Source organism: Narcine bancroftii, chromosome 2 (genome assembly GCF_036971445.1).
Source record: "Narcine bancroftii isolate sNarBan1 chromosome 2, sNarBan1.hap1, whole genome shotgun sequence".
Classification (NCBI taxonomy): domain Eukaryota; kingdom Metazoa; phylum Chordata; class Chondrichthyes; order Torpediniformes; family Narcinidae; genus Narcine; species Narcine bancroftii.
Window position 1 is genome coordinate 356,484,972 of NC_091470.1, and position 25,871 is coordinate 356,510,842.

Below are 25,871 nucleotides of genomic sequence, written 5' to 3' on the forward strand. Positions count from 1 at the left end.
TAGAATGCCCTTATCAGACATTTATTGACTGAGATTCATCAACTTATGGATTTCATGTGTCTGATACCAATTAATTCCTAAACAAATTCCAGTAAATAAATTTAATCACATTCAAAAACTCTGAATACATAAAGTAAAATATTTGTTATATTTTATATTTTTCAGATAAAGGATGACCAAATTATTGCCTGAAGCAGGCAGCTGAGGAGAGGGGATTAAAAAGCTGTAAAATGCCCAAATCTGGGTCTTCCAGAACAGCACAGACTGAAAGTTCTGAGAGCAAGATGGTTGAAAAACAGACTGGAAGAAAAGTAAGTTTCACAATATAGTAGAATTTTGGGGGGGAAAGGATGCATTTGCAAATTGCCTTTATTAGTTTGTTAGTTCAAGCTTATTGTACAGTGAAAAAGGTTCTTCCACAAGCTGTCTAGCAAGTCATCATTAATATGCATACCACCATACAAAGTAGAGGGGCAAGAGCACAATGAAAAGGTCAGATTGTAAATAGGAAGGGTATCCTGAGATCACTGTTGGCTTCATTCAGGAACCTGATTGCTACAGGAAAGAAACTGCCTTGAAGCCTGTCAGTACATCGTCATATATTGAGATTAAAAAGGAAAACTTAAAAAACAGTAATGGAAAAAAAGGTGGTGAAGAGGCAGAAAAGAAGTGAAAATAAAGATATAAGATGGCCACGTTGGACTATATGACTATAAACATTTACGGAATATATAACCAAGTTTAGGTGTATCCATTTGGGGGGGAAAAAAATCACATACAATTTAAAAGACAAAGTTACAATGTTTGAAAAAACCTGGGAACCATATATGGAACATAACAGAAAGAGCAGGCCTCGGACCACCACCACCTAAAATTATAAGATAAACACGATCAGATTTAATGTGAATAAGTAGATGATACGTCATTTTTGTTTGTATTCCTTTTGTATAAAGATACTGTTTTATTCTATTTTGTATGTTCAATATTTACTGTTTTTGGAGGGGGGTGGGAAGGGGGAAAGCAGGGATGGGGGAAAAAAGAGAAAATGTCACTGAATATTTAGAGATGCATCTGTAAATATATTGGTTGTTATAGTTCATAGCGCAATAAAAAAAGAATTACAAAAAAAAGGCCTGTCGGTGCACAATTTAACTCCCTAATTTGTCATTTTTAGTTAAAATTAGGAATATTTTGGAGGCATATTTAATTGAAAACTTGTTAGATCTGCAGATCAGGAGTACGATTTTGACATTTTGATATATTAATTTTTAATTACTATGAAAATCCCACAGTGTTCTCTACATACGTGAAGAATAGAAGAATGGTGAGAATGAGGCTATGTCTGATTAGAGATAAAATGGGAAAATGAGCTTGGAGGCAGAGGAGGTAGGGAGGCCCTAAATCAGTGGTTTTCAAACTGCCCCCCTAAATTGACATTCCAATTTAAGCAATCCAATGCAAGAAGTGATCTTTGATTGGTAAGGGATTGCTTAAGGTGGTATACGAGACCCCACTGCTATAGACCCAATTGTTATTGAAATATTTTGTTTGCGAAAAATTGTCATTGGCCACTTTGGAGTTATGCAACCATGCACATAACGAGTTAATTAGATATAATTAAAACAGTGATTTTCAAACATGGAACAATACAGCACAGTAAAGGCCCTTCGGCCCTCAATGTTGCGCCGACCCATTTATTCTTTCCTTAAAAAATGTACTAAACCCTCCCTACTCCATAACCCTCTATTTTTCTTTCATCCATGTGTCTAAGAGTCTCTTAAATGTCCCCATTCTTTCATCCTCCACCACCATCCCCAACAAGGCATTCTGCGAATTTAAAAAACTTTTCCCTGATGTCTCCCCTAAACTTCCCTCCCTTAACTTTTGCTGATCCTGCCCTGAGAAACAGGTACTGGCTGTCCACCTTATCTATATGCCTGTCATAATCTTGTCAACCTCTATCAAATCTCCTCTCATCCTTCTATGCTCCAAAGTGAAAAGTTCCAACTCTGCTAACCTTGCCTCATTAAGACTTGTTTCCCAATCCTGGCAACATCCTAGTAAATGTCCTCTATTATATGGACCCTCTTCATAGCTTTCACATCCTTCCTATAATGAGGTGTCCAGAACTAAAGAGTGATCTTAACAAAGATTTGTAGAGTTGCAACATGGCCTCTCTATTCCTGACTTCAATCCCTCTATTAATGAATCCCAGCATCCCATAGGCCTTCTTAAGCATCCTATCAATCTGGTTGGTGACTTTGAGGGATGTATGGATTTGCAATTGTGGGATGGTGGTATATAAAGTTGTATGTTTACTCCTTTTTAGGAAATAAGTGGATTTTTCATTTTTTTCAGATCAGATATAATTTGTGTTCAAACAGTTGCAGATAGCCCAAAATATTTTTCTTTGAGTAAATTGCAATATTAAAGAAGTTCATCTTGTATTTGCGCACCCATCATGGAACATAATTTTTCGAACAGAATTTGTCTGTCTGTAAATCCAAAGCCAATTGAGACGATGCATTCAAACAATTTTTCTCTCTCTCTCTTTTTCTGTCTTTCTCTCTCTCGGTCGCACTCCCTGGCTCTCTCTCTCTCCCTCCCTGGCTCTCTCTCTCCCTCCCTGGCTCTCTCTCTCCCTCCCTGGCTCGCTCTCTCCCTCCCTGGCTCTCTCACTCCCTCCCTGGCTCTCTCTCTCCCTCCCTGGCTCTCTCTCCCTCCCTGGCTCTCTCTCTCCCTCCCTGGCTCTCTCTCTCCCTCCCTGGCTCTCTCTCTCCCTCCCTGGCTCTCTCTCTCCCTCCCTGGCCCTCCCTCTCTCCCTCCCTGGCCCTCCCTCTCTCCCTCCCTGGCCCTCTCTCTCTCCCTCCCTGGCCCTCTCTCTCCCTCCCTGGCCCTCTCTCTCCCACCCTGGCTCTCTCTCTCTCTCCCTCCCTGGCTCTCTCTCTCCCTCCCTGGCTCTCTCTCTCTCTCCCTCCCTGGCTCTCTCTCTCTCTCCCTCCCTGGCTCTCTCTCTCTCTCCCTCCCTGGCCCTCTTTCTCCCTCCCTGGCCCTCTCTCTCTCTCTCCCTGGGCCTCTCTCTGTCCCTCCCTGGCCCTCTCTCTCTCTCCCTCCCTGGCCCTCTCTCTCTCTCCCTCCCTGGCCCTCTCTCTCCCGTCCTGGCTCTCCCGCTCCCGCTCCCTCTCCTGCCCTGGCTCTCCCGCTCCCACACCCTCTCCCGCCCTGGCTCTCATGCTCCCGCTCCCTCTCCCGCCCTGGCTTTCACTCTCCCGCTCCCTCTCCCGCCCTGGCTCTCACGCTCCCTCTCCCGCCTTGGCTCTCACGCTCCCGCTCCCTCTCCCCCCTGGCTCTCGCTCCCGCTCCCTCTCCCCCCCGGCTCTCGCTCCCGCTCCCTCTCCCCCCTGGCTCTCGCTCCCGCTCCCTCTCCCGCCCTGGCTCCCGCTCCCGCTCTGGCTCCCTCTCCCGCCCTGGCTCCCGCTCCCTCTCCCGCCCATTTTTACAACTCTGGCATCCTCTGGCTTGCAAAAAGCAAGATAAATCCTGCAACGTGGTTGTCGGAGGCCAACTCTCTTGGCCCATGGCGTCATTGCAAGTTTCAGTGCGGCGGTTTCCTAAGGCCAGGCATCCTCATCTGGGTCAAAATTAACTTCTGTCTGGAAGTAGACATGTTTGAGCAATACAGGGGGCTCAATTCTATTTGTACCTCTTCTTTATTGCCCTCATTTTGCTCAAGGGTGAAGACCTACATGTGAGCTATGAAGTGTATAATTTCTAATACAAAGTACTTGGTTATGACTCTGACAAGATATCTGAATTGCCACTCTCCTAGACATTCAGTGGCATTGTCTTTGGTAAATTCTCCTCAATTAGTTCCCAAGGTATGGCTATTTCCTATTAAATTAACCAGATCAGCCACAGAAACACCATGACTGCGAAAATATAGGTGATATATTATGTTGAACTGATTATAATGTTGAAAATGGCAACAATTCTGACTTGATCGCAAAAACTGTATTTGTATTCTATCTTCCCAGATCTTTAGAATGCTTCCACTTATTAGAGAGAATGCATTTTAATAAGTTCAATGCTATCAGAAAAAAAACTTGTGCTCAGTTGTAGAACAGAACATTGGCTAATCGATCCCTGCAAATGGAGATAAGGGGCGAAGAGAGCAATTGGTGTGCATGCCTTCATCAGTCAAGACTGCAAGTTCAAGAGTAAGGAGGTCATGTTATAGCTGTGCAAAATGGTGAGACCACGCAGAGTATTGTGGGCATTTTGGGTCCCTCAGCTCTAGGAAGCTGAGGCTTCCTCCTCAGGCTCCTCATTAAACTGGAAAGGATGCAAAAATAATCTCAAGACTCTTAATACGGCATATTCACACTTCACCATCTGTGCATCTCGTCTGAAGGGCACTTTTTAAGATAGACTAATGAAGCCTGAAGAAGACTTTTCCAACAGCATTTATATCAGTTTTTCACTTTCTTGGGGCAAAAATCAATTAGAGCATCTGAAGATTACAAAGCAAGTTCTCTTCAAGTTACATATCATTCTCTCCAGGAAATGGATTTGTATGCCATTATTCTCACTAGTTTGGAATCCTGGAATTTGGTATTGTTGTATACATCATGAAGGAAGAGAGACTAAGATGGATTACCCTTTTTCATCTCCATGATCGGAATAGTCTGAAAGGCCGAGATTATATATTTTCAATGATTTTTCTCTAATTGAAAATAATTTTTTTAAAAGTTACTATGTCTTCAGATTGCTCTATGATAGAGGGAGTTGACAAACCAAATTTGGCTTTTTATTTTGTTTGGAATATTTTATTTAGAATCAACACATATAAAACAAATAGAAACCATATATCACATTGTTACAAGTGATCGATTGAATATATGTTGATCTGTATAAGGAGAAAAAGAGTAAAAATGACAAAATAAAAACACATTTTAAACCCCCCCCACTCGCTGACGTTTTATTCTTGTCAGAGAAGTCTGCAGAAGCTGTGATTGGAGTACAATACACAAAAGTGTAGGAGAAGCACCTAGAGCAGGGGTGTCAAACTCAAATTCACAGAGGGCCAAAATTAAAAACTTGGACTAAGTCGAGGGCCGAACTAAATATTTATTGAAAATTTTCAACAACATCTGCATGTTTTCTCTTCTTTCAACATATGTAATGTTAAACTTTAGGATATAACTTTAGGAGGATAATGTTACAGGTCAGGAGTAGGTAGCTCAAGTTCACCCTTTGCTTGACCTGAGGGAAACCTATTTGGTCCCTGTGGAGATGTAGTCAGCATTCACAGGCTGTGCCCATTTTGCCCTGCATCAGGACTCAGCATTTCCTGCTTACTCCTCAGGCTCTAGGCCTTTATTCACCCTCAACCCACCATCCCTCTACCTGACCAGTCCTTTACCCAACCTCTACTCACCCCTCACTCCACTCGCTCTGCCTCTACCCACCCCATCCTATACACCCCCCTCTACTGCCTCTCCCCTCAACCTGTTCCTCCCTCTACCCGTCTCTCACCCTCTAATCACCCCTCCCCTACTCGCCCTGCCCCTCCCCTTTTACCTCTTCCCTATCCACCCCTCCTTCTACTCATCCCTCCCTCTAACTGCCCCTCGCACCACCATAACTTCCCCTGCCCATTACTCCTCACCTACACCCTCTGCCCACCCCTGCTTACCCACCCACTCAGGCCCAGCGCGCTGCCGATCAGCCTTTGCGGACAGCCACCATCTCTCTTCACGTCCAGGACCGAACCAGCCATCCCTGGGGTCCGCGCGGGTGCAAGTGCTGAAGGCCGTGGCGACTGTGAGAAGTGCGCTCGCGCTGTGGAAGGGCTGTCCGGTGCCAGTCGCGCGGGGCTCGCGCTGCCCGGGGGCTCGCGCTGCCCGGGGGCTCGCGCTGCCCGGGGGCTCGCGCTGCCTGGGGGCTGTGCGCAGCCTGCCATGCCCGTCGCACCGACAGGAAGTCACAGGCGCTCGCCAATCCGCCGCACCGCTCGACAGGTGGGAGAAGTGACTGGTTGTGCGGGGAGCCTTCCAACTGGCTTGCCGGCTGATGACATCGACAAACTTCTCGTGTTACAATTTCTCATGTTACAATGGGGAAGGGTGTGCAATGAAGGGGGAGGATGGTGGGGGTGACATTACCAAAAAACAGTATCGGCTCTCGCTGCAGGGCGGGCCACCTCTAATACATTTTTGAAATGATCTTGCGGGCCAAATATAATTATATCGCGGGCCAAATTTGGCCCGTGGGCCAGAGTTTGACATTTGTGATCTATAGGAAGTCAAAAGTAACCAATATTTCGGCCCTTTGTCAACATATGAATAAAATGCAGGCAAGATGCGTGAATAAAATGTTGTGGGAAGGAGAGGAGGGAGGAAGGAAGGAAGGAAAAGAGAGAGGAGTGCAGACCAACAGGTAAGAGGCCATTGTTGGATATGGTGGGAGAGTAGGTGGGGGAAAAAAGCTGAGTTGTGTTGGGGAGGGGTAGCTCTCTGAATGGAAAGGGTGGGGAACTGAAAGAAAGGAGGCAGGCAGGGAAAGAGAGAGATAGAGTGAGGGGAGGGGTTTACCAGAAACTGGAGAGGTTGATGTTAATGTCTGGTTGGAATGAGCCCAGGTGGAATATTGTGTTGTTCCTCCAATTTGCAGGTGGCCTCAATTTGGCAGTGTGTGAGGCCAAGGATAGATTGTCGGTGTGGAAATGGCATGTGGAATTTATAAATTGTTGGCCGCTGGGAAGTCCCTGTTATTGTAGCAGACAAAGTGAAGGTGATCAACAAAACTATCTCACAGTCGACATCCAGTCTTTCTGATGTAGAGGAGGCCATAACGGAAGTATTGGATGCAGTAGATGACCCTTGTAGATTTACAAGTGAAGGTTGGTTCACTTCTAAGGACCGTTTGGGACCCGAATGGTGGTGAGGGAAGAGATGTGGGTGAAAGTGTAGCATTTCTTACAGTCAGAAGGGTTGGTACTGTTACGAGTCCAGAGGACCCAAAAACCCAGCAGCAATAGATATGCACCACGACAGAGGGTTACTTAAACAAAAGTTGCTTTTAATTATCTTTGGATATGAAAATAGAATCCAACTTTTACTTATCTCTATTGACTCATTTAACCCCCTTCTAATTCTAAGCACACGTGTACGTAATGTGTGTGTAAGTTCAGCAAAGTTCTTTGATTCACAGTCCAATCTCACTTCTCATTCCTCCAAGTTCACTGGTTGCAGGCAGTTCTTATACTGTGCACAGAAGTTAACATTAATGAAGTTCACCAGGCTTTGGTGCTTAACAGGTAAATGATTACCACTCAGAAAGTGTTCTTGTTGTGGTTTTCAGAGAGAGAGTTTTGCTTGTTCTAGGACATCCACAACTGATTCCTTTTTCATCAGCCACTTCATTGTCTTGCCGACGAAACTTGCCCCCTTCAGGGTACTCCAGATGATAACCTCTTTCTTTCAGCTCATCACAGAGTTCCTTTCTGTTTCACCTATTCCAAGGGAAACACCAGGCTGTCCTCCAACGTTTGCCAGCTTGTCCTTCTGGAACTGATGTCTGTCTCTCTCTCTCTTTCTCTCACTCTCTCTCTCTCTCCCTCCAACTCTGAGAGCAAAACCTGTTTTTTCTGCTCTCTGCCTGCAAAGATCACATGACCTTCCAGTCAATTCTCTTTTCCAGACAAAGCTGCTACTGCCTGTTGTTACATTTGTTGCCTTTTGCAAATAACAGTCCATCATGAATCTGGGCTCTCTTGCAAAAGCTCCTGCAAAAACTGTGTTTTAAAGTCTTTGTATGTGACCTGCTCTAACCAACCAACCTTTCCCAATTTATCTCCCAAACACCTCTATATACTCTGTTACAATACTGAGAGGGCGATTAGTGGGAAGGGAAGTAGATGAGGGAGTCCCAGAAGAGGAAGATTAATTTGGTGATGGCATTGCATTGTAGGAGGTGGAAATTGGGAAGGATAATATGTGGATATTGAGGCTGGTGGCGTGGTAGGTGAGGATGAGAGGAATCCTGTTGCATCTCTGGTTGGGGGGGGAGTCAGGGCAGATATGTGGGAAATAGAGGAGATGCGGGTAAGGGCTGAGTTGATTGCAATAGAAGGGAAGCCACATTTAAGGAGGGTAACTTGAATGGTCTTGAAAACTGCATCGTGGGAGTAGATGCAACAAAGGCAGAGTAACTCATCCATCTGCAGCCAGTGCCCCCATTGTGGCCGCCTCTAAAGGTGAGCAACTGGAAGTACACGAGAGATAATTTCGTTGAGCACCTTCATTTCTTTATGCCACTATAACAGGGTCCTCCCAAGCGTGTTTCTCTCTTTCCCTATTCCTCTTGTTTCCTTTCATCAAGCTCGCCAACTCCTTCCCCTCCCTCTCCATTAGAAGCTACCCCCTCCCCATCAATTTTGTTTTCTCTTCTACTCTCCCACTTGAATCCACCTATGACCTATTTATTACCTGCACTCCTTTCTCCCACCTCGCCTCCCCCCACCATTTTATTAAGGAGCCTACCTGTTCTCTCTTTCCCCTCCCCTCCCCCATACCTTGAGGAAGATCTCAGACTCAAAACATTGATAACCCTTTACTTCCTATGGATGTGTGACCTACTGAGTTTCTCCAGCGCTTTTCTGTATTGCGATGGATTTTTATTCTGTTTATTTGTATGTAAAAGGTACTTGTGTTATGAAATAATGCCAACCTGCAGCTGAATAGTTTAGCTGGAAGCCACTTCATGCTGGGACATAATTTCTTAAAATTGCACCTGGTAAATTATGGGGTTCCCTAGCTTTTCTACAAGGCTTGATGCTTTTATCTATGATGGGGATTTGAATTCCTTGTGAACTGAATAAGTAGGTTGTTTCCTTGCCCATTTTGATTAAATATCCTTGAAGAAAGAGGAGGCAATGGTTAGGGAGAGAAAAGGTGATTGCCTTTTAGTGTGTACATTGGTGCTTTCGTTTTCAAACTACAGTAAAACTCCTGGTATCTGGGACCAATAGGGATTGGTAGATGCCAGATAAGTATTTTCGGGTTGCTTGAGACTTACGATGCCTAACTATTAGAAAGAGTGCAGAGATTTCCTAGGATGTTGCCCGGACTTCAGGAAGTTACAGGGAAAGGTAGGACTTTGTTCCCTGGAGCGTAAAAGAATGAGGGGAGATTTGATAGAGGTATTTAAAATTATGAGGGGAATAGACAGAGTAAATGTAGATGGGCTCTTTTTTTCCACGAGTTAAAAGAGCTTTATTGGCTTCGTACTTATTGTTGGCTGGAGACTAGTGTAAGAAGTCAGCGATGCGTACCGCGGTGTCCTGATGACATAGCAATATTTAGTAGCATCAATGGGCCTCGGCCTGCTCGAACCAAGTCTGTGGTTGAAAGGTCCAAAAAACCAGTAGCTTGAATGCAGCGGCATTCTACGTATCCACAGCTGGGTCCAAAAAATCATTTTGGATGGTGGGGGTCACCAATGTCGGGTGTCGTGCCAGTGAACAAAGCACAATAGAAGTCCCCTGTGAGCTGAACCAACAGAATTGTTTAATGGAATCTTCACTGTAGTTTAAATAAATACAGTTGGCACGTTATCGCCATCACCTGACCCCGGAAGTCGCACACCTCCCAGTCTTTTGCGCCTCCACAGCCATCGGGAACTCCCAATCCTGAAGGGGCCCGCAACTACAGACGCTGGTTCGATAACCTATTATTTTATTCTTATTTAAATTCTTTTGCCGGTTGCTTGAATTCTGGATACCAGGGGTTTTACTATATTCATAGAGTTCTAAACATGAAGAAATATTTAAATGGTAGAATTTTCCGTTTGCTGACTTACATTAGTTTTTTTTTAAGCTGGTGTCCAAGACATTTACAGTTGGCCAGAAACTCTCAAAAAATTGTTTATAGTTTTATAAAATTTCCTCTTCAAACTAGGAAATCTAGATGTGCATGAAGGATTTTCTTCTGTGTGGCTGTTTTCTTTTTCTCTTGGGCAGCCTCTCAGGAATGAGGATGTCTTACTTCCATTCCAGTTCTGTTAATGGTTGGTATGGTGCTCCTATTTTTGTTAGGCGTCTGCATTTGAGATTCTTCATGCTTTCCCAGATGCTCCTTCTCTATTCAGATAGACAAAGGGATTGCCAGGAATATGAGAGAATAAAGTTTCTTTCAGAAAAACATGCTTTTGAGAATGTTCTTGAAACATTTTCTCTTTTCTCCTAATGATTGCTTGTCAGGCCAGTGCTTGGAGTCGATTTCACATCTCAGGGTCCAGTGTCGATCATGCAGACATGTTTTGAGATTCATGTGTTGTTCATGCATTTGATGTGGCTCACTCATGGCAGTTGGCAGATTTGCCAGAAAAATTGATGTGGGAATATTATCCTGATCTTGGTGGGTACCTCATAATTGCCTTGAGGTATCTGCTGTAATTCACGGCTCCAATGTGAGCAAAAGGATGGAAATCACTGCGCCTCGAGTTAGTGTCAATTTGAAATCTTGTCCTACAAATGTTCTTTTCCTCAGATGTCCAAAGCCTATGCTGAAGTATTGGAGGTACTGGTGAATTTTAAGAGCGTCTCTCTATCCTTGCTGAGAGTTAACAAGTGAGATTTGTAAAGTGATCTGTATGGACCTTGCAATTATTTAATTAATGGAGAAATCAGTTTGAAAATAATATAAATGGTTGGGTGTACTGATTTAAACAATTTATGGTGGCTGTGATCGATATGATTCACAACAAAATAAAGTCTAGTCATCGAGTTTTGCAGGTCTTTTGGCTTAAGGTGTCCATGTTGATCAAGGTGCCCACATAAGCTAGCATAAAGAGCTGAACCAAGCTATATAACGAACCAGCTCATGAGTCTGCAAGAACAGGAAGCCCTGAATACCGGGGTTGCTGCCAATTGTCAAGGATGACGTCATTTTCTGCCCGAGCGTCGCAAAGGCAGTCGGGAGCGAGGGTGTTTTAAAAACAATCATCAATGTTGAGAAAGTCCCATTTGCCTACATTTTCCCCGTATCCCTCTAAACCTCTTTTATCCATCTCCCTGTGTGAATGTCTTTTAAATGATGCAATTGTACCCACTTCTACCATTTTTTCAACTCATTCCACATTACACCCTATTACATGGAAGATGTTGCCCTTTGGGTCCCTTTTAAATCTTTCCCCTCTACTCTTAACCCTCTGCCTTCTAGTTTTAGACCTTCTAACCTTGGAAAATGTCTGTGAGTATTGAACTTATTATCTATGCCCCTCATGATTTTGTATATTATGTAAGGACCACCATTCAACCTCCTGCTCCCCAGAGGGACAATTTCCAAAGTATCCTACCTCTTTATCATTCAAGCCCATCAGTCCAGGTAACATTCTGACATATCTTTTCTGCATCCTTCCATTTTAGTAACATCTTTCCAGTGACCAGAACCTGTGCACAATGCTCCAAGTGTGGACCCACCATCATTGTGTATATTTGTAACTTGAAGTTCCAGTTCCAGTATTCAACGTGCTGACCAATCAAAGCAAACACACAAAATGGCTTCTTGACAGTCATGATTACTTGTGATTCATGGAATTCTGTACCTATTCCCCCCCATCCCCCAAGTCTTTGTCTGCAACACTCTCCAGGGTTCTTTTATCACCACAATAAAACCCCTGGTGTCTGCACCTACAGGGATTGTTAGATGCCGGATAAACAAAGTTTTCTGGTTGGTTGAGACTCACTCTTACAAAGCCTAACTAATACACCTGCATTAAAAATAAACAGTTTAAAAGACAAAAAATACTGCACTTAACTAAGCAAACTTCAATTGTGTGAATATATAAAGCTTGAATCATTTTACTTAAGTTTCAGTCACATTCTTTGAAAACATTTAACCTTCGCTGCATCTGTAGGTTCCTCCCCCTCCACGGAGCTGCCCGAAAGACGAACAATAATGCCATAATTAAACCCCCTCCCCCAATTTTACAGATAAAGACTTACTAATATATTTAATAATTTACTAATAAAGATAAAGACTCTTACAAAGCAGGGATAGAGACATTTTAAGAGAGTCACCCCTAGGTGACACCATTCTATTCAATCACATCTTTTTTCAAACCGCTGCAAAGAGCAAAGCACAGCCAAGACACTCAGCTGGCTGAATATTTGCTCCCATCTTCACCAAAAGTTTACGTGTGACTTCAGAGAACATTTACTTTTACTCTTTTATTTAATTTTTTATGTATCCTTATTATAAAATTTTAATTGCTGGTTGCTTGAGGTATCAGTTGCTTAAGGGGAACATGAGGGGAAATTTCTTTACGCAGAGGGTGGTGGGGATGTGGAATGAGCTTCCGGCAGACATGGTCGAGGCGGGATCATTGGTTACATTTAAGGAAAGACTGGATCGATACATAGATAGGAGGGGTTTAGAGGGGTATGGACAGGGTGCTGGTCAGTGGGACTAGGATGGTGGGGATTTGCTACGGCATGGACTAGTAGGGCCGAACTGGCCTGTTCTGTGCTGTAAGTGGTTATATGGTTATATGGAATCCTGGATATCAGGGGTTTTATTGTATACAGGTCCAGCACAAGTTTAGCCGGCCAAAGCTCAACTCCTCACACTAGTCTGGGTTAAGTTCCATCTGTTTTTTGTTGGTACACTTTTGCAATGCATCTCAAATAACATTTTTCATTGTCCACCATGCTACCAATTTTGATACACTGTTACAATGCCTAACTAGTACAACTGCATTAAAAATATACCATTTAAAAGACAAAAGATAGTGCAAAATGTAATGTAATTTGGAAAAAAATCAATATTGTAGTATTTAATTATGCAAGGTTGACTTTAATCCAATATTTTCCATAACTTACAAATTTTACACTTGAATCTTGGTCACTGACATTGATACATCAATGCACTGCTGCCACGCTAACCATGCTGCCGTCATAATTAACCCGTCCTCCTCCAAGTTTACAGATAAAGTCTGAGTAAAATGCATAATATGAATGAAAATAAAGATTCTTGCTAGGTAGGGATAGGAAGAGTCACCCCAATGGTAGGTAGCATTGGTTGGCTCTTCATCCTGGGTGCTGCCATTTTATTCAAACACAACTTTATTCAAGCATCTGCGGGTGGGGCACAACCGGTGTGTTCTTTGGCTCAATGTTTGTTCCAGTCTTCACCAAGGGATTGTGTGTTGCTTCAGAGAACATTTTATTTTACAATTTAAAACTTTTATTTAAAATTAATTTATTTTAAAATTTATTTATTTGTTTCCTCAATTTTATTTTTGCCTGTTGTTTGGGTTTCCGGTTGAGTAAATTCCGAATGATGGGGATTCTACTGTCCATTGGCATGCAAATCATTAATGTGGATGATAAACAGCGCTGGAGCCAGCACTGATTATTAGTAGTGAACTACTGGCACTATCTTCCAATCTGAATAGCCACTCTTCAATATCGCCCTCTTACTCCTACTACCAAGAAATTCTTTATCCAATGGCTAACTCAATCTGGATCCAGTGATCTAACCTTTTTTTAAAAAATATTTTATTTGAATTTTTTTCTATACTGTTACGAGCCCAAAGGACCCCAAAACCCAGTAGCAATAGACATTCACCAAGACAAGAGTTGATTTTAATTATCTTTAAACATGAAAACAGAATCAAACTTTAACTTATCTCTATTAACTTAACTAACCCAACTTAACCCCCTTCTAATTCTAAGCGCACTTGTATATAATGTGTGTGTAAATTTAAGAAAAGTTCTTAGGTTCACAGTTCAATCTCACTTCTCATTCCTCTAAGTTCACTGGTGGCAGGCAATTCTTATACTGTGCACTGAATTTAACATGCATAAAGTTCACCACGCTTTGGTGCTAGAAAGGTAAATGTTTACTGCTCGGGAAGTTTCCTTGTAGATTTGCAGAGAGAGATTTGTTGTTCCAGGATTTCCACAACTGAGGTACCACCATTAGTCACCTCAATGTCTCACTGATGAAACTTGGCCCATCAGGGTTCTCCAGATGATAACCTCTTTCTTTCAGGCTACCACAGAGTTCCTTTCTGTGCCTTTTATTCCAAGAGAAACATCAGACAGATAGCACTTCCAGCCATCCGCCTCTCTGGAATTTCCGTTTCAGTTCCAACCAGCTTCTCCTGCTTGTTTCAGCTGTGACTCTCTCTCTCTCTCTCTCTCTCTCTCTCTCTCAATGTGTGTATGTATGTAACCTACTCTAATTTATCTCCCAAATACATCTACAAATATTACATCACAATTCATATAATTAATAAACCATTATGCCAAACAATAAATGTTTACATTTAAGAAAATTCATTTATTACATGATGGTTATAACCCCTCCTCTTCTCTCACACCTCCAACCCTTCACCCCAAAGAAAGATATATATTGAGAGATGCGCCTTCATACACATGTGTGTGTGTGTGTGTGTGTGTGTGTGTGTGTGTGTGTGTGTGTGTGTGTGTATCTATATATAGTATATATACATGATATGTAGATACACAGACGAGAAATACACAGATGAGATAGATATGTGTGTTGGCCACTGGAATCACAGTGGACACAATGAAATAACCATGCAAGGTGTTTTTCGAATGAATCAAACAGATTTACTCTTCATAACCCACACAACCTTTTAAAAGCCCAAATCATGTGCCTTATACGCGCTGATGTCATCATACACTGCTGGTTCGATGCCTTCTGGGAGCTGTTGTGCTGCCATAGCCCTGTTACATGGCATCCCCTCCAGAATCGGCAGAAAGGTTTGTCTGTCTGTTGGCTGTTGTAGTGGAGAAGACTTGTCTGTATAAGCTGGATTAAGCCTGTCAATAGTGAAAGACTGTAGCTTCCCTCCATTGTCCAAAGTACAGGTCAACCTAGTTTGTCTGATCATCCTACAAGATCCTTCGTAATGTGTCTACAAAGGTTGACCAAGTGTTCCCCTACAGGTGAAGACATATTCATAATTTTTGAGGTCTTCAGACACAAAGTAAGAATGTTCTCAATGCGAAGATGGTCGTATAGGGAACAACTTTCCTACAGTGTCCCTTAGCCTGATCAACAGTTCCTTAGATCATTGTTAGAGTTAGAATGATAGGAGATGAACTCCCCTGGAATGAAGCTTGGAGGTCCTCCTTTTGAGTTAATAACCAGTAATAATACCCAGGGCAGCTCATCATCCCAGTTCAGATTATCTAGCCAAGCCTTCAAGGCTGATGAGCTTGTTACGAGCCCAGAGGACCCCAAAACCCAGCAGCAATAGACATTCACCAAGACAAATGGTTACTTAAACAAATGTTGCTTTTAATTATCTTTAAACATGAAAACAGAATCACACTTTAACTTATCATTATTGACTTAACTAACCTAACTTGACCCCCTTCTAATTCTAAGCGCACGTGTATGTAATATGTGTGCAAGTTCAGAAAAGTTATTTGGTTCACAGTCCAATCTCACTTCTCATTCCTCCAAGTTCACTGGTTGCAGGCATTTCTTATAAATTTAACATTTATAAAGTTCACCAGACTTTGGTGCTTGAAAGATAAATGGTTACCGCTCAGGAAAGTTCTTGTCGGTTTTCAGAGAGAATTTTGTTGTACACTGGACACCCACAACTGATTCCTTTTCAATCAGCCACTTCAATGTTTTGCCGAAAAAACTTGCCCCATCAGGGTTTTCAGAATCTTTCCACCATTCCATTAGCCTGGGGATAATAGGCATTTGTATTATGAATTGTTGCATGGAGCAAGCGAGGAAGGACCGTCCACACCGAGTCCTCTATCCGAAGTAATATGTGCCAGTAAACCAAAATGAGACAGTAAACCAAATGAGACACCCAGGAACTGATGAACGCCTAAGCACAAGTGTCTACAGTAGCATCTACCTTAGGCATGGCCTCGGGCCATCGCGTAAACCTGTCTATTACTGTAAAAAGATAAGGATATCCTCTTGAAATAGGAAGCGGACTAACAACATCCACGTGGACATGAGCAAAATGATGGGTAAATGCTGGAAAAGACAGCAGTGGTGCCTTGGTATGCCACTGACCTTTTGTTTCATGGCAGGCAATGTAGGACCTCTTCATTTATGTAACATCTTTTTTAAGACCGTGCCACATGAACTTGTTGGAAACCATATGAGCGGTTGATCTAATCGATGGATGTGAGGGACCTTGCACAAAGTCAAATACTCAGCGTTTCTATGATGCTGGAACCACTGGGCATGGATGTCCCATTGATATATCACAGAGGACTAGTTTGCCAATGGATAGTCTGGCATTTCCAGATAATAAATAGAAGAGAGGCTTCATAATATGTGCTTTTCCAGAAGAATCCGACAGTAAAAATTTACCATTCCCAAGAATTTCTGTAGGCTTTTAACTGTAGCCAGTCTTAGGTATTTGGTAATGGCCTCAACTTTGGATTGCAGTGGGGTCACTCCTTCTGAGTAATCCTTTGCCCCAAGAAATTGATCATTTCTTGTCCAAAAATGCATTTATCTGGATTGATGGTCAGTCTAAATTCTTGAAGATGATAAAAAGTGTACGAAGATTTTCCAAATGTCCTTTCTTGGTTGCACTGGCAAGTAGAACGTCGTTGAGGTAAATGAAGACATTGGTCATAACACATTCACTCATTGAAATGATTGAGTAGCATTCTTTAATCCGGATGACATTCATACAAATTCAAACAACCCAAACAGGGTAATTATTGCTGTTTTTGGAATGTCTTCCAGCTCTACCGGTACTTGATGATGGCCACGCACCATAGGAACATAGGAAGTAGGAACAGGAGTTGGCCAAAAATGGCCCATCAGGCCTGCTCCGCCATTCAATAAGATCATGACTGATTTCATTTATGACCTCACTCCACCTACCTGCCTTCTCCTCATATTCTCCAATTCCTCTATCATGCAAAAATTTATCTAACTGAATTTTAAATATGTCTAATGAAGCAGCCTCAACCACTTCCCTGGTTAGAGAATTCCAAACATTCACTACTCTCTGGGAAAAACTATTTTTCCTCATCTCTGTCCTAAATCTACTCCCCCGAATCTTGAGACTGTGTCCTCTCATTTTAGTTTCCCCGGCCAGCTCAAAAAACCTTCCTACATCTATCCTATCCATACCCTTCATAATCCTATATGTTTCTATAAGATCTCCTCTCATTCTTCTGAACTCGAGCGAATACAATCCTAGACGATTTAATCTTTCATCATAAGTCAACCTCTTCATCCCAGGGATCAACCTAGTCAACCTCCTCTGGACCGTCTCCAAAGCCAATATATCCTTCCTCAAATATGGAGACCAGAACTGGACACAGTACTCCAGGTGCAGTCTCACCAGTACCTTATGCAGTTGCAACATTACCTCCCTCCTCCTGAATTCAATTCCTCTAGCGATGAAGGCCAACATTCCATTTGCCTTCTTAATAACCTGCTGCACCTGCAACCTAACTTTTTGCGATTCATGCACAAGCACTCCCAAGTCCCTCTGCACTACAGCATGCTGTAGTTTTTCACCCTTTAAATAATATTCATCTCTTTTATTTTTCTTGCCAAAGTGGATAACCTCAAACTTACTAACATTGTACTCCATCTGCCAGACCTTTGCCCACTCATCCAGCTTAACTATATCCCCCTGCAGACTCTCCACATCCTCATTACAATTTGCTCTTCCACTCAATTTGGTGTCATCCGCAAACTTGGCTACACCACATTTTGTCCCCTCCTCCAAGTCATCAATGTAAATGATGAACAATTGTGGGCCTCGCACCGACTCCTGCAGCACCCCACTTAGCACTCTCTGCCAACCTGAAAAACTCCGACTTATCCCGACTCTCTGCCTCCTGTCAGACAACCAATTTTCGATCCATGCCAATAGACTTCCCCGGACTCCACTTTCCTGTAACTTACTGATAAGTCTCTTGTGCGGCACCTTATCAAACGCTTTCTGGAAATCCAAATACACAGCATCAACCTGTTCCCCTCTATCCACCGCACCCATTATATCCTCAAAGAATCCTAACAAATTTGTCAACCAAGATCTTCCCTTTCTAAAACCATGCTGCGTCTGCCTGATTGAACCCTTACGTTCCAAAAGTTTCACTATTTCATCTTTAATAATGGCTTCAAGCATTTTTCCAACTATAGACGTCAAGCTAATTGGCCAATAATTTCCAGACTTCTGCCTACATCCCTTCTTAAAAAGTGGCGTGACATTTGCTGTCTTCCAGTCTGCCGGGACCTGGCCAGAATCCAAGGAATTTTGATATATGACCGCCAATGCATCAACTATAACTTCTGCCATTTCCGTCAGAACCCTTGGATACATATCATCAGGACCAGGTGATTTGTCTGGCTTTAGTCCCATTAGTTTCTCCATCACTACTTCCTTTGTAACAACTATTTTATCAAGGCCCTCCCCAACATTAGCATCCTTAACTTAACTCCGCACTTGGGCATGCTGGACGTATCTTCCACCGTGAAGATTGACACAAAATATTTGTTCAATGCTCGGCCATTTCCTTTTTGTTTTTGCTACTAGTTTTCCTTTCTCATCCTCCAAGGGTCCTATGTTAACTTTGGCCACCCTCTTCCATTTTATATATTTATAAAACTTTTTGCTTTCTGTTTTTATATTTTGTGCCTATTTACTTTCATAATCCTTTTTCCCATTTCTTATTAACCGCTTTGTAACCCCTTGTTGTCTCTTAAAGTTTTCCCAATCTTCCAGTTTCCCACTGCTCTTTGCAGCTTTGTACACCTGCGCCTTCAATTTTATACTCTCCTTTCTTTGGCTTGGCTTCGCGGACGAAGATTTATGGAGGGAGTAAAAAGTCCACGTCAGCTGCAGGCTCGTTTGTGGCTGACAAGTCCGATGCGGGACAGGCAGACACGATTGCAGCGGTTGCAAGGGAAAATTGGTTGGTTGGGGTTGGGTGTTGGGTTTTTCCTCCTTTGCCTTTTGTCAGTGAGGTGGGCTCTGCGGTCTTCTTCAAAGGAGGTTGCTGCCCGCCAAACTGTGAGGCGCCAAGATGCACGGTTTGAGGCGTTATCAGCCCACTGGCGGCCACAATTTGTTAACCACGGTTGATTTTTCCCTCCATTGCTGCCCTTTTTCCTGACCGGAATATATTTTTGTTGAGCATTACAAAATATTTCTTTGAAAATCTTCCACAGTTCCTCAACTGCTTGATCAATTAGCCTGTGCTCCCAGTCCACTCTGCCCAATTCCTCCCTCATCCTATGGTAGTCACCCCTGTTTAAGCACAATATATTAGTTTTAGATCTAACTGTTTCCCCTTCCATCTGAATGAGAAATTCAATCATACTATGATCACTATTTCCCAGATGGTCTCTGACTATTACATTATTTACTCTACCCATCTCATTGCACAACTCTAGATCCAGGAGAGCATTTTCTCTTGTGGGTTCCTTAACATGCTGCTCAAGAAAGCTATCGCGGATGAATTCTATGAAGTCCTCTTCCAGACTCCCACGACCAACTTGATTTTCCCAATCTATGTGGAAATTAAAGTCCCCCATGACTACTGCCGTATCATTATTACATGCCTCACTTATCTCTATTTATTTCCTGTGCCACTAAACTATTGTTATTTGGTGGGCGATAGATAACACCCACCAATAATTTTTTCCTTTGTTATTCTTTATCTCTACCCAAATGGACTCAACATTATGCTCTTTAGATCTTATTTCATCCCTCACTACTGCCTGGAGCTAATCTTTGATTAAGAGTGCAACTCCACCTCCCTTACCATCCTGTCTATCTCTTTGCACCACCTGATACCCTTGAAAGTTTAATTCCCATTTAGGGTCACCTTGTAGCCATGTTTCCGTGATGGCTACCAAATCATAGGCATGGGTACCGATTTGCGCCTCAAGTTCACTAACCTTATTTCTAATACTGCGAGCATTCAGATAAAGTGCCCTTATGCTCTTTGTCCTTTTAATATCTAGTGACTTCTGTAACCTTTTCTTTTGATTTTTCTGGCCACTATTTTTCTTTGTAATTTTCTTAAGACTATCATTGACCCAAAAACTCACTGCACCATCTGATTTTTTACTTTCTCCTCCCAACATTACTTTTCCTATTTTCTTTTCCTGGCCATTTCTTTATCTTCCCTACCCTTTTCCCTATAACTCAGGTTCCCATACCCCTGCCAAATTAGTTTAAACCTTGCCCCAATGCTGTACCAAACATACTTGCCAAAATGTTGACACCTTTTGGATTTAGGTGCAACCCGTCCCTCTTGTAAAGATCATGCCTTCCCAGAAAGAGATCCCAATGATCCAAGAAGCCAAATCCTTGCCTTATACACCAGCCCCTCAGCCACACATTCATTTTCCTGATCCATACATTCTTTTCATCACTTGCATTTGGAACAAGTAGTAATCCCGAGATTACCACCCTAGCGTTCCTGTCTTTCAGCTTTTGTCCCAGCTCACTGTAGTCCATTTTCATTACCTCCTCCCTTTTCTTGTTGATATCGTTTGTACCCACATGTACCAAGACATCAGGCTGCTCTCCCTCTCCTCTCAGTATATTTTGGACCCGATTTGTGATATCTCGTACCCTTGCACCAGGGCGTGTATACCTATCTGGCTCACAGAACCTCCTGTCTGTACCCCTGACAATGGAATCCCCAATAACTACTGCATTTCTCCTTTTCTTTTTCTTTTGCACCACTCTGCCAGGCTCATTGCCATTGACCTGGTGCCCGTGGCCATCTTCTGTCCCGTCTATTTTGGAGAAGATCTTCGCTCCATGCAAATAAGCCGAGAAATCCTGAACCTGAGGTGTTGGATAATGATCTGGAATGTAATTTCCACATGGTGGCCAACCTCCATTGTGTTTTGGGACCATATGTAATGGGGATTCCCAGAGGCTGTCAGACCTATAAATGATCCCTATTTCCTTCATCTTGGAAAACTTCCTTAGCTAAACTTAGCTTCTCTGGAGGAAAATGATGCACTTTAGCGAGGATAGGGGGTCCTTCGTACAAATGCGGTGAGTAGCACCGTGCTTCACAGTGGAGACAGCAAATTGTAGAGGAGTAATCTCAGGGAAATCTTCCAACAGCTTGGAGAATTCATCCACTTAATGTTTGGAGGCACAGAGCAGGACTATAGGCATCTGCTAGGGGAATGATCTGAAAAGTAGTTCCATCTATTAGCTGACGCCCTTTTAGGTTGACGAGGAATGAATGAGCCCAAAGAAAATCTGCACCAAGCATAGGTCGGGAAACTGCTGCTACAATGAATGGCCAAGTGTAGAGATGATTCTCGAACTTGACATTCATCTTCCTGGAACCAAAGGTTGGATTGTTAGAACTGTTAACAGCTCCTAGTTGCAGTTCCGGGGTAGGATGGCATGCGTCAAAACCAGTGGATGGAATTACACCAACTTCTGAACTCGTGTTGTGACAGATTAAGTTATATTTTATATTATATATAGATATGTTTTAAAGGAGATAAATTGTGACAGGTTTTTTCCAAGTCACTGCAATACATTTTGTTGCTGCTGCTAATGCTATTTTAACAAATTTTGTTTGATATATTGATAATTTCAATTTGGGTCTTGTTCCTTCTATATTCCCCAATAGGAATAAATGTGGAAATACAATGCCTGTCCCTTGTTCTAAAAAGTTCCTTAAATCCACCCAAAAAGGTCTTACCTTGGACCAAGTTGAATGCAAGTAACTACTTATCTCTTCAAACCTAAAACATTGATCTGATAAATCTGATTTCATTCTATTCAATTTTTGTGGCATCAAATATAACTGATATTACAAAATTATATTGAACTAATCTATATCTTACATTAATAGTATTTGTCATACAATCTTGAGGTATCTTCTATTAACACTGGTGAATTTTTATTAATTAGAATCGCCATCCCTCTTGCCTTCGAAGGAAGATATTATTTGGCCCACACATCTTTTTAATTTATCAGATTCCAATTTGGGAAGATGTGTTTCCTGAAAAAAGATGATATCCATTTTTAATTTCTTTAAGTATGCCAAGACCCTCTTCCTCTTCACTGACCAATTTATCCTGTTAAATATTAAAACAAATAAACTTGTGTTTTATCCATACCATTTCTCACACAAATATTGTATAACAATAATATCTTCCCAATTTTCTAAATACTGTCATAACATTTCCTATTAAAAGACATTTCCAACCCATACATTTCCCCCACACACGTTCCTAGCTCTAACGGTGATATTGACAATAATACCCGGAAGCCTGCGATAAAAGCATGCGGGTTATTCTTCTGAAGAAACCCTCCCTTTGGCGCTATCTTTTAAAATCGCTCCTCTCCCGGCACCATCACCCAAGCTGGAGTTCCCACTTTGCTGCTTTCCTTACCACCTTTGTCTTTTCAGATCTTTCCATATAAACCAATTATTTTTTTTTTTCTTTTAACAGTGAAAACAAGACTGCTCAGTACTATTAGTATAAATAAAAAGATGCATCTTTCAGTTAGACCTGTTTTGAAACTACCTTTTCAGTCCTTTCAACTGGTGACTTTAACCTTTTCATAACGTTCTTAAAAATTCTTCCACTTTTCTTTATTCTTGAAAATTTGTCAATAACCTTCTGAAACATCCACCCTCAGCATTGCTGGATAAATCATTGAATAATTTAAAGTTTTTACATTGCAGTTGTATCTTTACCTCATCAAATTCCTTTCTTTGTTTGGCCAAGGCAGGGCTGAAACCCTGGAAAAACGTTACTTTTGCATTGTCCACCACTAATGGACTCATTATTTTTTTGAATATTCATATGCTGCTCCCAAGATCGCATCTCTTTCCTGGTCGTGGTCGCTCTTTGTTGGTTCTTCTGGGTCCAGTAAGCCCTTTCAAATTCCAACTTTGCTTTTAACTTATTTTGTCTCAGCATTTGTGGGATCCATGAAGAAAACTACTGCATCTTTTCCCTCTATTCCTTAGTCAAATAATTCTTATATTGTTACGTCTGCTAAAATTTTCCATATAGTCGATCTTGTCCATTAGTCCTTTCGTTTCTGTGTCCCATATTTTTGCTTTTTCTTCCAGTGCCTTCAGCCTGTCTTGTTTTGTCTAGGTCGGCCTCTGAATGAGTCATCCACTTAAATCTTCCATAACCTCTTTAATTTCCATTAACTTCTCTGATATATCTCTCATCACTGATTCCATACTTGTAAAACGACTGCATAAAGTTTCCAATATGTTCAGGATGGAGCCTATACCTTGGACCGACCGACTCTGACTTGACGTAGGCCTCAGATCTCTTTTGGTCTCTCTTCATGTTGGGCTCCAGGTAAGTCAGCAGCAGCTTTATCTTTGGAGGCATTTTTAAAATGTTCTTACAGTGATTAAATGTACCTTTTAAAGTTTTTAATAATTTCAAACATTTCTTATTCAGTACTTTTTTACAAATTCACCAGGAGGATCAAACTCCTATGTCCTAACCCTACACCATCGTCCCCCTTGATCTGACCTTCTCAATCAGCCTACCATGCGAGATCCTAGATAAGCCTTAAAAACAATGTAAACAAAATCTACTGACTGGCCTTGTCAATCTTCTTTATCACCTCTTCTTCAAAAAAAACTATCAAGTTTGTCAGACATGATTTCCAACATTTTTCACGTCAGGCCTCCACTTGCAGGACTGCTACAAGACCAGATCGAAAACTTATAACTTGCCTTTCAGACAGCAGCCCTAAAAGGCTGCTCTAGCGTCACATTCACGTCGAACAGTGTCTCGTAGCACCCTCCAGATCCGATGGAGGCGGGGCAGCTGATGCTGTTGCGCCACCCGTCATAAATACATGGCAGAGCAATGGCTATCTTCCCTACCCATAATACCCCATATAGCTGGAACCGCTCTGTTTCCTAGAATAGTTTTAGCTCCGTGGTTGATTATGGGTAGGGAAGACAGCCATTGCTCTGCCATGTTTTGAGCTTCAGAGAGAGGCCTAGAAGGCCAAAGCGGCCCGGTGAGGCAGTTACAGCTAGCACCCGCTGCTCCCCGCCGGCCGGCCAGCTGCCCCTGGGTGAGTGGGGAGATAGGTCACGAGCTAACGGCATCATCAGCTGGCCCCTAACCACTGGCTTGCAGCAGCTGTACATTCAGGTCAGGCGGCGGAGCGCAGCGCTCCACCGATTATCCTTCCCCAAGAAGGGTTGGAATCGGCGCCTCGGAACCGTCCACGGCACATTCGGAGTGCTAAGTCTTTAGGTACAAGGGCAAAGAACCTCCTCCTTTACAGACGGGTGTTTTCACTGCTTGAAAGTGCCTTATCACTAATCGTTCATTGCCTAAATGCATATTGATCCTATCTCTCAGAATCCCTCCATTAATTTATGACTAATGTTGAGCTCACCATCCTGTAGTTCTTGGGCTTGTCCTTGAAATTACTTTCACAATCTCCCAGGATGCATATGGCTAGTCCCTAGTGGTTTTCCTGGCATTACATGTTTTAAGACCTCCAGCAACCCTGCAACTTACGATGGGGTTGCATTCTAACACTGACAGCGCTGTATCAGTCCCTGCATGCTTTATGACTGAACTAAAAGAAGTGATTGACCAAGGAGGCTACAAAGAATTCACCTTAGAAGAATGATCTTATTGGAAAAATCAATGATGCATGCCTTTCTTTAACATATTACATAAAAGTAAATAATGATAGTCAGACTATTGTACCATCGTAACTTCGAAAAATCGTGATGGACCTTCGTAAGTTGGGGAGCACCTGTTAGTACCAAGCACCCTAGCCATCGAGTCTTTTTCCGCAGAAAACAAATATTTGTTTCATGCCTCGCCATCTCCTTTGGCTCCATGCGTGGACAATCGTGATAATTTTTTAAGTGGCCATGTTCTCTTCCTAATTATCCTTTTGTTCTTAATATACTTGTAGAATCTCTTATGAATCTCTTTTGCCTTAACTGCCAAAGCTATTTTGTGTTTGGCATCTCTGAAAATATACAGAAATTCTTGAACGTATATTGTACATTTATCAGTTGTGTAACATAAAAAAACAAATTAATGTTTGTGAATGTGATTCTTTTGTTAAAAGCCTCATACTGATCATTTACATAACTAAACCATGTCAAATCTGCTACGTCTGGAAAAACAACCAACTGAAAAACCTCACAAAGATAAGCGTATACAGAGCCGTTGTCATACCCACACTCCTGTTCGGCTCCGAATCATGGGTCCTCTACCGGCACCACCTACGGCTCCTAGAACGCTTCCACCAGCGTTGTCTCCACTCCATCCTCAACATCCATTGGAGCGCTTTCATCCCTAACGTCGAAATACTCGAGATGGCAGAGGTCGACAGCATCGAGTCCACGCTGCTGAAGATCCAGCTGCGCTGGATGGGTCACGTCTCCAGAATGGAGGACCATCGCCTTCCCAAGATCGTGTTATATGGCGAGCTCTCCACTGGCCACCGTGACAGAGGTGCACCAAAGAAAAGGTACAAGGACTGCCTAAAGAAATCTCTTGGTGCCTGCCACATTGACCACCGCCAGTGGGCTGATAACGCCTCAAACCGTGCATCTTGGCGCCTCACAGTTTGGCGGGCAGCAACCTCCTTTGAAGAAGACCGCAGAGCCCACCTCACTGACAAAAGGCAAAGGAGGAAAAACCCAACACCCAACCCCAACCAACCAATTTTCCCCTGCAACCGCTGCAACCGTGTCTGCCTGTCCCGCATCGGACTTGTCAGCCACAAACGAGCCTGCAGCTGACGTGGACTTTTTACCCCCTCCATAAATCTTCGTCCGCGAAGCCAAGCCAAAGAACATAAAAAAACAAATTAATGTT

General features: G+C 42.5%; 1 protein-coding gene across 13 annotated transcripts in view; it reads left to right on the forward strand.

The window, feature by feature from the left end:
- The window catches only part of ankrd12 (ankyrin repeat domain 12), a 266,417-nt gene that overhangs the window by 132,289 nt on the left and 108,257 nt on the right, over positions 1-25,871 (forward strand). For 11 of the 13 annotated variants that reach the window (XM_069922378.1, XM_069922369.1, XM_069922380.1 and 8 more), the window contains one exon: positions 166-311. In XM_069922378.1, coding sequence (XP_069778479.1) covers positions 231-311 — 81 coding nt within the window. In that variant the 5' untranslated portion in view covers positions 166-230. Of the gene's footprint in view, positions 1-165; positions 312-1,292; positions 1,387-9,630; positions 9,720-25,871 lie in introns of those variants that run through there. The other 2 variants (XM_069922381.1, XM_069922382.1) reach the window with 2 other exon arrangements.